Source organism: Cervus canadensis, chromosome 23, assembly GCF_019320065.1.
Source record: "Cervus canadensis isolate Bull #8, Minnesota chromosome 23, ASM1932006v1, whole genome shotgun sequence".
NCBI lineage: Eukaryota > Metazoa > Chordata > Mammalia > Artiodactyla > Cervidae > Cervus > Cervus canadensis.
In genome coordinates, this window is record NC_057408.1 from 23563294 (window position 1) to 23576495 (window position 13202).

A 13202-nucleotide genomic window follows, 5' to 3' on the forward strand; every position below is an offset into this window, starting at 1 on the left:
GGATCTTCCCAACCCAGGGATCAAACCCAGGTCTCCTGCATTGCAGGTGATTCTTTACTGTCTGAGCCACAGGGGAGCATGAGCATGGCTGATGATTGTGTTGATTTGTAATAATTCTTTGTGATTATACTTTATCACAAAGTATAATTTCTATACTTTGTTTCTTTTTTTTTAGCTGTTTATATTCAGTTTATGTTACAAAATGTTGACTTAAAGACTTTGTTTCTGCAGGGTCCGGGTGCTGGCCTTAAAGCTCTTAGCATCTCACCTTTCAAGGGAAGAGGGTGCTGATACCAAGCGCCCTTCAATAGATGCCAGAGTTCTCTCCAGAGTTACTAATTTATTTATTGTGAAAAAACCTATTGAACTCAAATTGGATGACCGAAGAGAACTGATGATTAAGGTGACTAACTTTCAAGTTTACTCATTTGTTTATAACTGTGTGATCTATTTTGTGTTACATTCTTTATTCCATAATACACCAGATAGGGAGAGAAATGGTAGCTTCATGTGTGGAGTTGAAGTTGTGTCCTGGCTTTTTCTGGCTTCTGGATACATTTGTTTATTGAACAGATATTTCTTTACTGCCCACTGTATGCCAGACATCGTGTTCCTTTTCATTGAGAATATGGACTGGAAAGGCAAGTTCATTTGAATAGTATCTTAAACACAACATAAGGCTAATCTTGAGGAAAGAAATTCTGTGATGACTCTTAAAAACAAATGTCACTGACATAAAAACTATTCTTTTTCTTCTCTTGGAAATGTTCGAAAAAGAAAATATTCCTGTGATAAAATTTTTCAGCCTTTTCATCACAGGAAAAGTATATAGAAGGCAAAGGCAGTTTCTCTTAAATGTTACAGTGGTTCTGAGATATTTTTTTCATCTCTTTTTCTGAATCTTTGGCTTTTCCCCTCTCTTCAGAGGTTTAGCCTTCATCTGTCTGCCCAGGGCTGCACCCGAATCATGGTGGACTCGCGGGATCAGTAACAGCTCGCTGTCCAAGTTACCTTCATTGGTTCATTCCCAGGTTTCATAGCTTCTCCTGTGACTCCAAGTGTGCAGTCTGGTGGTTTTTATTTAAGTTTAGAGCAGCCCTCGCGGCCCCGGCAGTGCTGTAGAGCCACACGTAATACAGTGGATTTTTAAAATGGGGAAACACGTTCCGCGTTCTCCTAACATGAGTGTTCGGGGCCATGTGATGGCCCTGACAGGTGGTTGGAGCACCTTCCACGGGCCTTAGACCAGGTCCTCTTGGCACCATCCTGTGTACTGAGCCCCTGGTGTCGTTCCTGGCCCTGTGTGTGGTGTGGAGGAGGGAGTGGGTTCTGGAACTGTCTTTTCCAAGTCCACGTCAGGGCTGCAGATGGCAGTGGGTGGGAGGAAGGAAGAGTGGTCTGTGTCCTCTTCTCTCCCCAATTCCTGTTGTGTTTTGCGTCCTCAGACTCTGTCCTGGCAGGAAGTGACGTTCGGGGACTGGTATGGGGCAGGGGCTGGTTGGAGAGCTGGGCAGCCTGCCGCAGAGAGCTCTCTGCTCCAGGGTGCTTGAGAGAGGAAGGGGAGCGGGCGGGGGAGAGAAACCACACAACAGAGCAGAGCATCTGGGGTCACTGTTCTCAGGCTAGTCGGCTTCCACCTGGAGTGATATTGTGTAACTTCAGTATTTTCTGTGAGATTGTTAAAAGTGGCTGCTAATGGGTTGTGAGTGACTTCCTGGCAAAAATGTACATTAAGAGGAGAGGCTTATTTGACATGATGACTCTGTTTTAGATCTGAACTCCCTCCCTGATCTAGCACATCTTTCTTCCAAATATAAATACATCGATTACTTAAGTTGGCTTTTGAGCTTTTGTTTTTATGGTATGAACTTTTAGAATGCTGTAGAATTTTACTGGAGAATTGGAAGTAGATGAAAAAATAATTTTTTTTCTTTTTGGTTTTCAGTTGGAGACCGTTGAGAAGGTGTATGAAATCTTTATCTCAGATGACATTGATCTTGTTTTGAGAAAGTCAGCCGCAGAGCAGTTAGTGGTGATTATGCAAGGTAATGTCTTTTAAGGAACGTGCTGCTGAGAATGGAATTTCGGATTGCTGCATACAGTAGTGCCAGGGGTTGGCAGACTGTGGTTTGTAGGCCATCTGGCCTGTGCCCTGTTTTTCTTTCGCAGTCTTCAAGTTAAGGGTGATGTTTACGTTTTTAACAAATATGCGACGAAGGCCATATGTGGCCCACAAAGCCTGATATATTTACTATCTATTCTTTACAGAAAAAGTTTGCTGACCTCTGGTCTAGATTATCATTATGTGACCTATGGAATGTCATTTGATAAGATTGTCTTCCTTTTAAAATGTTGATATAATTCGAACAGTAAATTGCATCTTCCTTTTTCTCAGTTTACCTAGTACATGGTGTTCTGTTTGTTCCCTCTTGCTTAAAGAAATAAATCAAATTGTACTTTGTGGGTAGGTAAGATAAAAATAATGCACTGTAACTATGTATTTTCTTTAAAGGTTTATTTTTAAAAAGAAGTAGCAGAATGTACTCTTAGCTTTGTTTGTAGTGTTGTTATTCTTAGTTTTTAGTTTTTTCCTATGTGATGTGTGTAAATTGCCATTAATGTTTGAGAGAAGTACCTTTGCATTTACATAAAAGTATTTTTTTTCAACTTGGAAGGTGGGATATGATGAATGTTACCATCCTGAGAGAGTAACATGGAAAGGCATATTCAACATATTTGTGGTTTTAATAACAGTAGTAGAAACTACAGAAAATCAGGCTCAAGCAAATGTGGAATGCCTCAGCCAAGAAGATTAAAAGAAGCTTTTAGAGAGTATTCTTTTAGTATTGTCTAATATTTCAAAAAGAAAGCTCATAATTTGGTATGCACTGTATTGGAGGGTAGTGGAAACTGCCTTTTTAAAGTGGCAGTTGAAGATAGTTACAGTGATAGCTACTAATTCAATATCAACTTTATGTTTGCATGTTTTTCTTAATGAGAATATAGGAGGACAAATTAAGAAAATTTGTCTGCAAGTTATGAAATACTTATATCTAACTTAGAAGCAATGAGAGTTTTTGGCCCTAATGGTATCTCTAGTACCTGTGTGTGTGTATGTCTTAGTCTTTTAGGGCTTCTGTAATAGAATACCACAGACTGGGTGACTTAGAAACAACAGACATTTATTCTCACAGTTATGGAGGCTGAAAGTCCAAGGTTATGGTGCCGTACATTCAGTGTCTGGTGAGGGCCCATTTCTTGGTTCATAGTTGGCTGTCTTCCTCCTGTGTCCTTACATGGAGAAGGGGCAACGAAGCTCTCCTCTTTCTATCAGGACACTAATCTCATTCACGAAGCCTCCACCCTCATGATTGATGACCTCCCAGAAGCCCCGCCTCCTTGAACCACCACTTTGGAGACTGGTTTCACACAGATGCGCTCTGTGGGGCACAGACACCCAGACCGTGCCAGTGTGCACACACACATCCGCACGAATATGTTTATTGAAACAGAGTTCATGTTCTTTAGAAATATGTGGAGTATGTTACAGGCCCTTTCTTTTATATTTTCTATTAAGAGTTTGAGATTAAAGAACTTGTGTTAATAGAAAAATTATGTTGCAAGTGATATTTACACATTAGCTTGTGGAGAATTTAAATGTTTTGAGATGATGGATGTGGAAAAGAGAAGAAATGCCAATGAAAGAACCTAAAATAATTTTCCATGTACAAATTAAAGGATTCATTTGTATACTTAAAATTCTGGTACTTTTCAGAATCTGAACTAGTTCATTTAATGATTCTCTTTAAATAGTTTCTTTACATTATAGAAGATGTGCTTGTTACTTAAAAGTTTTCAAATTGTTGAGATGTGTATAAAGTAAAAAGTTTAAGCTGTCATCCTCTAATTTTCAACTATTTTTAACAGTTTGAAAGTTGTATAGATGTCTGTTCTGTATTTTTAAGACTACAGAAAATGTTCTTTAATTTTTAGTAACTTTTTTTTTTTTTGGTCTACAGATATTAAAATGCATGCTGTGGTGAAAAAATTGTGCTTAGTTGACAAGATAATTGAGTATTTAAGTGAATGTGTGGGTCAGGATGGTGAGGTAAGACATATTTTTACAGACTGCTGTTTTTATTAATTAAATTTGAAATGAATTCACCTGGATTTGGATGAGTTCTTGGAGTGTCAGTCTTGAGTAACACCCACGACCTGTTCATTTTTTTTTTTTTTAATTTCTTAGAAGTGAGGTCTCTAAAGGAAAAGTAAGCTTAAAATTCCTATTCCATGTATAAGCAGAAGTATATACAAAACTTACTTTTAGTGGAAAACACTTCTTAATGTTTGCTTTTTAGTTTCACATAATTTTGGTGAAAAAGCATGAATTTAGAATAAGATAATGTTATATTTTGGAGCTTCCCAGGTGGCACAGCTGGAAAGAATCTGCCTGTAATGCCGGTTTGATCCCTGGGTCGGGAAGATCCCCTAGAGGAGGAAATGGCAACCCACTCCAGTATTCTTGCCTGGAGAATCCCATGGACAGAGGAGCCTGGTGGGCTCCAGTCCATGGGGTCATAAAGAGTCGGACATGACTGAGCACACACGCACGCACACACGTATGCAAAGTGTATTTAGTCTCGTCTTAGAACCGATGACCATAGAGAACTGTGTTTGCCCCGCCGGCCAGGTGGTGGAGTGTCTGGTGCAGCCGAGCCTCACGCTCCTGAGGAAGGTGCTCTGCGCCGACCCGGTCCTGCGAGTTTCTCTCTCCCAGCAGACTTCTCTCCTGACCCTGCTCTTCAGAGGTACATAAATTCTGATAGCAAGGAGCTCAGTCTTAAGCTTTAAGTGTTTATTCTTTAACTGTAGGTGACATTTACTTTCCACTTTACTAACAGAATATCAAAGTGGGTATGCCACTAAAAAACCCATCACAGTGGAAAATGTTTAACACTTCTGTGGAAATTTTCTTACAATCCTGTTTCAGAGTAGGCCTTACAGGCAGGAGGGCTGCAGCCTCTGACGGCCCCTGCGCGGTGAGGTGGCTGTCGGGGGTGCGCGGTGGTCAGTTCTGCCTGCAGAGCGAGGGGCTACGGCTGCCGTCACCACTGCCTTCTTCCCAGCATCTGTTTCCTCTCTGTTGTTTGTGTGTGTGTGTGCCTTCAGATCCGACGCTTTGCTGTGATAACCACTTACATTCTTAAACTGGCCTAGAGGGTATATAAACCCAGTCTGGGGAGTGGGAACTAGACCATCCTGAATGGCTCTGAGCATCAATGTGTTATGTTACATTTTATGAAGTGTGATTTTTTTTTTAACCCCTTTCAGTTTGGTTGTAATTGAGTAACGTATTTAGATGGGAAAACTCCATGTAATTTTTGTCTCTTTTTAAATTTTTCTTGCCTTTTCTGACTGTTCTCAGTAGAGAGCTTGGCAACATTATATGCTGTTTTCTTTCTTAGAAGTGTAGGGCCCCTGCTTTTAAATATTCTACAATGTCTTGATTGGATGTCTCAGTATGCTTAACCTTATCAGTTATTAGGCATATTAAGAGATAAATGATACTTGTGTTCAAAATATTCTTAGAATATAGTCATTTCATTTTAACATTTTCTTATCTTCTAATGATTCCTGCTTTCCAAGTTAAAGTTAGGACACAGTTTAAATAATATTGATAAAGCTTCTAACCAGGTAAAGTTCTAGAGACTCAGAGTGTTCAGCCTCATATATTTTGAGTAGTGTGTAAAATTTTATAGTTTTTTAAATAGATTGATGTGGAAGACTAGCAGTTATGGATCTGTAGTTTTCCTTCATCTCATTAATAATTATCTTCCTATTAACCTCATTCAGAAGAACTTAATTCCAGTTTACCATTTCTTTATGATTTTAACTATTCAAGCAGTCAACTAATTATGAGTGCCTATTAGATTCAAAGGTGTTTTCTAAACTAACATAATCTGTACCCTTTTTAATACTTTTTCTATCTCATTGATGTTTCCAATCATTACTTAATTGAGTCTGAGAATAAACAATAATATCTGTCATTAATGAATTTAGTTTCAGGGCAAAATTAGTTTTTTACCTAGGTACTCAATAAGGAAAATTAGTTACTCAGCAGACATCCGTTGACTTCATACTCTGTGCTAGACCAGGAGTGACATCCTCCCAAATGTACTACATCAGAACCTCTGTTAACAAACCCTACAAAAATTTGCATAGATTTGAAAGGTTGAGAGCCACTGTTTTAGTAATGTCAGTTTATCTGGGTTAACATTGCATTTCTCTGAGAATGGCATCTCTTCTCTTTGAGTTAAGATATTTTAAATTTGAGGTTCATTCTTTCTTGAGGTGAAAATATAAAATTATGCTTCTTTTTAATTCTCAGTTTCCTTGATATTTCATGAAGATTGTACCATTGTGACTGAAGTTGGAGCTTTGTTTTGTCTTCTGTTATTTGATGAAGTATCAAGAATGGATATGTGGTGAGCTATAAGAGTTTTAAATGAATTTTGCTCTGAAATATCTGTGTAAGGTTTCTGATGCAGTCTTGCAGCAATACATGGAAATTTCTGACTTAGGAAGCTTATGCTTTCCATGGTAGATATATGTGGTATGATTTTTGGTTTGGGTAGGCAGTATTGGTAGGTGCATTGGCTCAAAAAGTCACCCTGAACTTTACTTTTGAACATCACTAAGTATAAAATTTAATAATTACTATAGTAAATTCTATCATAAATGCATTTTTTAGTATATACTCTCAATTTTGTGGTTTTTTTTCTTGAATATTTAATGTAAAAAACCTTGGGGATGATGTTTAGGATGGTAGCATCTGATTAACACTGACCTTGAGCAGGATTACTGGGAGGGAGACACGGAGGCCCCCTGCCAGGATAGCACTTGCATCGTCTGAATCATTTCTTACATGGACTTCTTAAAGAAAAGCACTGTTTGATCTTTATAAGTAGATTGGGGAGTGGCGCCGTGTTGTAACTGGACTAAATGACAGAATCAGCTGCAGCTGTTGATCTGAGCGTCGGTTGAGGAGGGGATGCGGGTTGTGTTTGTTCAACATAACGACGGTCCACTCAGTTGTTCTTTGCTTTTATGTTTCTTCTGTGAAATAGGTCTGATAGTCCTTCCTGCAGACCATCCTCACCATCAGTCTTCAGTTTGCCTGTTTCAGTTTCTAGAAGGTAAAGAATTTCTTTCTTCGATTTTCTCGAAGGTAAAATACCGGTACTGAAAGGGAAATAAAAATCTGATTTGCTAAAGTTTTCATCTAGCTTTTCATCACATGCCTTGTAGCACTTTTGTGTTTCCTTCACAGGGGGGCTTCTGAAGGCTCAGTAAGTGTGCATCCCCTGTCACCAGATATTTGGTTTGGTGGTGTTCACATCTATAGCAAACTTGAGAGAAAACAGGCAGTGAACACTTGCATATACTGCAGTCTAGATTCAGCAACTGTTAAGACGTGGGCCTTCCTTCCTTCCTCCCTCTCTCCCTCTCTTTCAATACATTTATTTATTTTTATGTAATCTTTTTCCCCAACCAGTTTAAAGATAAGTTTCAGACATAATTTTACTTCCCTTCTAATTATTCCAATGTGTACCTCCTTAAATTAAGACATTATCTTATATAACCACTGTACCATGAATGGTCACATTTAAGAAAATGAAAAGCAATTCTGTAATTTGATCCAGTTTCTCTAATTATATCCAAAATATCCTTTATGGATTTTTTTTTTTTAAAGCAAGATCCAGTCAGGTCATGAATTACATTTGGTATTCATCTTTCTTTAGACTTTTTAAAAAGTAAGTTGTTTTTATGGAAGTGTACACAAAGTTTACAAATCATAAATTTTTCTAGATAAATACATGCATGTATCTAACACATAAAGTACAAAATATCACTAGCATGCCAGAAACCAGTTTCATGCTTCTTCCTTACTTCCAGTGCCCACAAAGGGAATTCTGCTTTCATTTCTGTTCTTGTACGTTGTTCTTGCACTTTATAAAGTGTATCCGTGTCTTTGACTTCTTTTGATTAACTTGGGGAGATTTGTCTGTGTCATGTCATGAAGCACTATTAGGTTTATTTTCATTGCTGTATAGTGTTCTGTGTGAGAGTATACAGCCATATAGTTTACATTCTACCCCTGATGGATGCTGGGTTTTCTGTTTGGGGCTACTATGAATAAATGACTGCTAAGAATATTCTTGAGCATGTATAGGTCAGAGGGTATTTACACGTTTAGCTTTAGTAGGTGCTCCTAAACAGTATTCCAGAGTGAGGCGCTGGAACCACCAAAGTGATTCACCCTCCCGGCCCCAGTGTAGCAGCCCCTGCCGCTCCACACCGCATATATTAATATAACGTCCGGATTCCCCCCCAGGCACGTCCATGGTTCACCTTTGATTTACCTGTTTCAGACCTCCCATTAGCCATTTCTCTGAGGAGCCCTGGTTACTCCTAAGGAAAATTCCAATCTTTAAAATTTACCTTTTCTTAAATTATGCAGTCTCATTTGTAAACAGAATCCTTACCTTATGATGCTTGAAATGAAGAAGCACACTAAAGTTCCTCTTAGAAATCCTACCCAAGTGTGTTTACCTGACAGTTACAAATATGTGAATTAGGAATTTGGGGTTTATTTTATTAGCAAAATTATTCTTTTAACATTTGAGATGCTAGACATTGCTGTACTGCTAAACACTGTTAAATTAACTTTAAGAGATGCTGCTATTGAATATTTCTTAGATCTAAAAATATTTCTGGGTTCTCTTGGTAACACAGAGTGATTGAGCTTATTGATGATGCTGCTGTGTTCTCAAGTGAAAATAGTTAAGTTGTGATTCTGTCACTTGTTGACTGCTATGAACACAGGCAATTCATTTAGCCTCTGTAAGTCTCATTTTGATCATCTGTAAAATGGATATGCTACTGCCATGCCGTGTAACTGAATAAAAGGTAACATACATTGTTAGCATACAGTGGACATTTGTGCTTCAGATGAACACCATGTATGTGTCGTTCACTGTAGCCATGGGCCTTGATCTCAGGGGCTGTCAGTTCCTTCTGCAGACAGCTCTGATACAACAAGGACTGTGGTAAATCCTCAGTTAAGTGTTTAATCAAGTGTTTTGGGAAGTTTGGAGGAGGGCAGAAGGATAAAGCATGACAGCTGCTCAAAATCGGGACCATGAGAGAGATCTTGGTGTTATTGTAAAGTGGGAGGCATAGAACTAAGTCTCTTTGTGGCTCGCCCTTTTGCATAGCATTTAAGAGTTTAAAAGTTCGTGATCATTTTTATTCCTTCTCTTCAGGTATCATCTACCAGTGCATGTACTTGGCCACCACGCCGTGAGTCCTTACTCCATGGTTTTGCCGTTATCTGCTGACTCTTTGGCCTTGAAGCCGGTATCAGATATGCTGAGGATGGCTTGGAACCTGTCGTGGTATCACGGGACTGACAGTGTGTTGAAGCAAGTGAACTCCGAAGCTGAAATCCAGGAGTAAGTGTGACACATGTAGAAAAGCATTCACATTTCATTAATTTAATTAGGTCTTATTTTTCCTGTAGATCAAGTAGCTGTTTTACTTACAGTCATCTGCTTTTTCACTGAAGATAATAATTTTTACTCTGTGTTATAGGTTATATGTATTCATTCCTTTTGAAAAACTATCACACAAAGAAATTTAAACACGTTGTTCTCTGCTGTTTTAGAGGTTGTATAAAGTTGGGTTAGTTAATAGATTAATTCACTAGGAAAAGTGCTCTGGGTTAGTGTGAAAGCTTCCTAAGTCTATGTGCATTTGTTATCATTACTATGATGGTGATGATTTTTAAATATATTGAAAATTAGTGTTTTCTTTTGGATGAAAATTATTTTATATTTCTCTAAGCAGGAAAATGTCAATATAAACATCCTCAAGCTACTGTCAGTTCAGTTCAGTCTCTCAGTCGTGTCCGACTCTTTGCGACCCCATGAACCGCAGCACTGTAAAACCCTAATGTTGACAGATACACATAAGATTTTTCTTTGGCTATGAGTCACCCTTTAATTAAAAGGAAGCAAAGATAAAACAGAATTTGGGGGAGCTAGTTGATAGTAAAAATAATTGTGAGCTTTTATTTAAATAGCTTCTATTGCTCTTTGTTTAGATTTTTAGATACACTGAAGTTATCCACCGAGGACACCCTTACTCTGAAGATGACCCACACACCCAGTGGACTCAAGGACTGTCTCCGCTCCATCGTTCAGGCCGCAGGCCACAGGGAAGTGAGGGCCGCCCTCACAAGGATGAGTTTTTATCTCCTAAATGACAGACTGTCTTTCAAGGGCGGCACTGGCCCGTGTGGAGTTACCCTGAAGTCCTTGTCTTGGCACACCACACTAAACAGGTCAGTGTCAGCTCAAGGTGCCAGGCCAGAGACCTGGACTGGATCATGTTTGGGTTCCTCTCCATACACTTAAGATAAGAGCGTGTGTTCTTACTGTTGGTATCGTGAGAGAGAAATGTGTTTTTTAGAAAGAAAAACTTAAGGATTTTTAGTTATCTGTAACACATAGCTAATAACAGCAAAAGAGAACATTTGAACATAATTACTGCAGTTTGGAGTTACAAATAAATTGTTACAATTTTTTATAGACATTAAAGTTATTCTACTTAGGTCCTATCATAGAAAATCTTAGTTTATCTTACAAAAGTAAGTGATTAGGATAAGACGGGGTAAACTGAATGCTTATCCTGTCCATATTATAAATGAGCTATCAGGGAATTGATTAAAGCCTTGGTAACCCGGGCTGTTTTATTTGCTTTTGCCTTTGTTTTGTTCTTAAGTAAATTATCTCATTGATATTTTTATTCTAAATTTCATGAAGTTGATAACCATGTGGAGGTACTTTGGTAGTTATTGGAAAACCCCGGCCTGTAAATTTAACACATTTAACTGATAGCAGATGGCTGCATTTGAAACAAGACGGATAAACAGCTGTTGCCAGCAATTTTACATTTCAGTCTTCATAGGACTTTAGTATAAAATGTATAACTTTCTGTTAAACAAAGTGTGCAGTTTTCAAAATGCAAGGTCATATGAGTTTCTAAGATGTGGACGCTCGTTTAGTGTAGCTCTCACAATTTGGATATCTAATTTGCCTTTTCCAGTGGTGTGTTGGAGTGAGCTAGGACCGCCTTGTTAGAGAGCTGCTGGTTAAATTATCTGAATTTTTGCAAGTTAGTTGTTAAACACAATCACTCTTAAAAATTATATTTTGTAAACTTACAGCCAAATTATATGAAAGATAAAGGTAACAATTATGCAAAGTCATCACTTCCTAATTATTTTACGACATTTCAGTGTTATCTGTGTTCTCGAAGCTGTTTATGTGGATCTGTCTGTGTCACTGGATGCTGTGTGACGGTGAGCTGCAGGCCTCCCCACACAGCTGGGTGGTCCCTTGGTGGACGGCAGGCAGACACGGCCGGGAATCTACATTGTAGAGGTTGGCAAGCACAGCAAGTCAGCCTCCCCCTCACTGCTCAGCCGCTGGTTAAATGCTTATCTGCACACCACTTACTTTAAAGAGCTAGAATCCATGGTTATGGTTTTCTTTTATCGTAGGTTTTTGCAAGTTCTTCCTGCTTGCACTGAAGATGAGAAGCTATTAATAGATATCATACATTTTCTCAATAAGTTATTGAAGGAACAAAGGAAAAATGTACCTGTAGAACTTCTAAACTGGCTTCTAGAATTACTTCTTAGACAAGTAAGTGCTGTTAAGGAATTTGAGTTTTAGGTTTGACAGATGATGTGTTTATAAAGATTATTAATACTGTGTATGGAAATATGGAGAAGTATAATTTTTACATAGCTCATGGTTAGCAAAGTAGTCCTTCTGTGTAATCGATAGCTTTTAGCAGTATGCCTTCCTAACATGACTGAGTTTAAGTTAAAAGTCTGTGGACTAAATGGGACCTTCTGTCTTGGTGTTCAACAAAACCTGATCTCTGCATGAACTTTCAGCTTGCAACTGTATTTTTCAGTGAGGTTCTTAGAGCGGAGAAGTTCAGATAGGCCTGTGAAGAGGCAGGGAGCCAAGCCTGGAGGCAGAGGGACAGTGCTGGGGAGGTTGGAAAGAATGAGTCAGACTGTGCAGACTTCAATGTAAGTTTACCGTAGTATTTACCCTTCCAGCCCTTACTACTCTCTACTTTTTGTAGATAAATGTGTTTTAAGAAACCTGCCGAGAACCCAGGAAGCTAGCGTACTTTTTATAGCTGGTCTATGTGTTTTATTTTTACAGATACTGTGTGGATTTACTTAAGCTACTAAAGACAAACCTTTGCACAATCACGAGAAAAACACAGTAAAATTAGGAAAAAGGGCCTAACCTGTAACTGAAGATAGTAGACTTTATAAAACAAAAATGTTTCATTATATGTTAATGCATTGCAAAGCTCATTTAAAGACTCGATTCTGTATAAAAATGCAAGGTGCTTGCTCATATAATGTAAGTTAGAAATTCTAATTGAGAATGCTTTTAAAAGTAGTTATAGATTTAAAAGGTATGTATATGAATGTTTATGTGTGTGAAGCTTGTTTTGATGTTGATTGTTGTCTACCTTACTGTGATTGGTGTGAAGGAGGACTGTTTTGTTCACAGCTCCATACCCGGCATCTGCCATGGTGCAGTGGCCCACAGTGAGCGCTCAGTTCAGTCCTCAGTCGTGACTGACTCTCTGCGACCCCATGGACTGCAGCACGCCAGGCCTCCCTGTCCATCACCAACTCCCGGAGCTTACTCACACTCATGTCCATTGAGTCGGTGATGCCACCCAGCCATCTCATCCTCTGCCGTCCCCTTCTCCTCCCGCCTTCAAGTGTTCCCAGCATAAGGGTCTTTTCCAATGAGTCAGCTCTCCGCATGAGGTGGCCAAAGTATTGGAGTTTCAGCTTCAGCATCAGTCCTTCCAATGAATATTCAGGACTGATTTCCTTTAGAATGAACTGGTTGGATCTCCTTACAGTCCAAGGGACTCTCAAGAGTCTTCTCCAATACCATAGTTCAAAAGCATCAGTTCTTTGGCACTCAGTTTTCTTTATGGTCCAACTCTCCCATCCATACGTGACTACTGGAAAAACCATACCTTTGACTAGACGGACCTTTGTTGGCAAAGTAATGTCTCTGCTTTTTAAT

At 38.8% G+C, this 13202-nt stretch overlaps 1 protein-coding gene across 4 annotated transcripts in view; it reads left to right on the plus strand.

Moving 5' to 3' along the window:
* Positions 1-13202, plus strand: part of RTTN (rotatin) — a 118732-nt gene that overhangs the window by 38689 nt on the left and 66841 nt on the right. For all 4 annotated transcript variants that reach the window (XM_043444405.1, XM_043444406.1, XM_043444407.1 and 1 more), the window contains 9 exons: positions 232-403; positions 1946-2045; positions 4020-4108; positions 4691-4808; positions 6389-6485; positions 7128-7196; positions 9327-9515; positions 10166-10405; positions 11627-11771. In XM_043444405.1, coding sequence (XP_043300340.1) covers positions 232-403; positions 1946-2045; positions 4020-4108; positions 4691-4808; positions 6389-6485; positions 7128-7196; positions 9327-9515; positions 10166-10405; positions 11627-11771 — 1219 coding nt within the window. The remainder of the gene's footprint in view (positions 1-231; positions 404-1945; positions 2046-4019; positions 4109-4690; positions 4809-6388; positions 6486-7127; positions 7197-9326; positions 9516-10165; positions 10406-11626; positions 11772-13202) is intronic.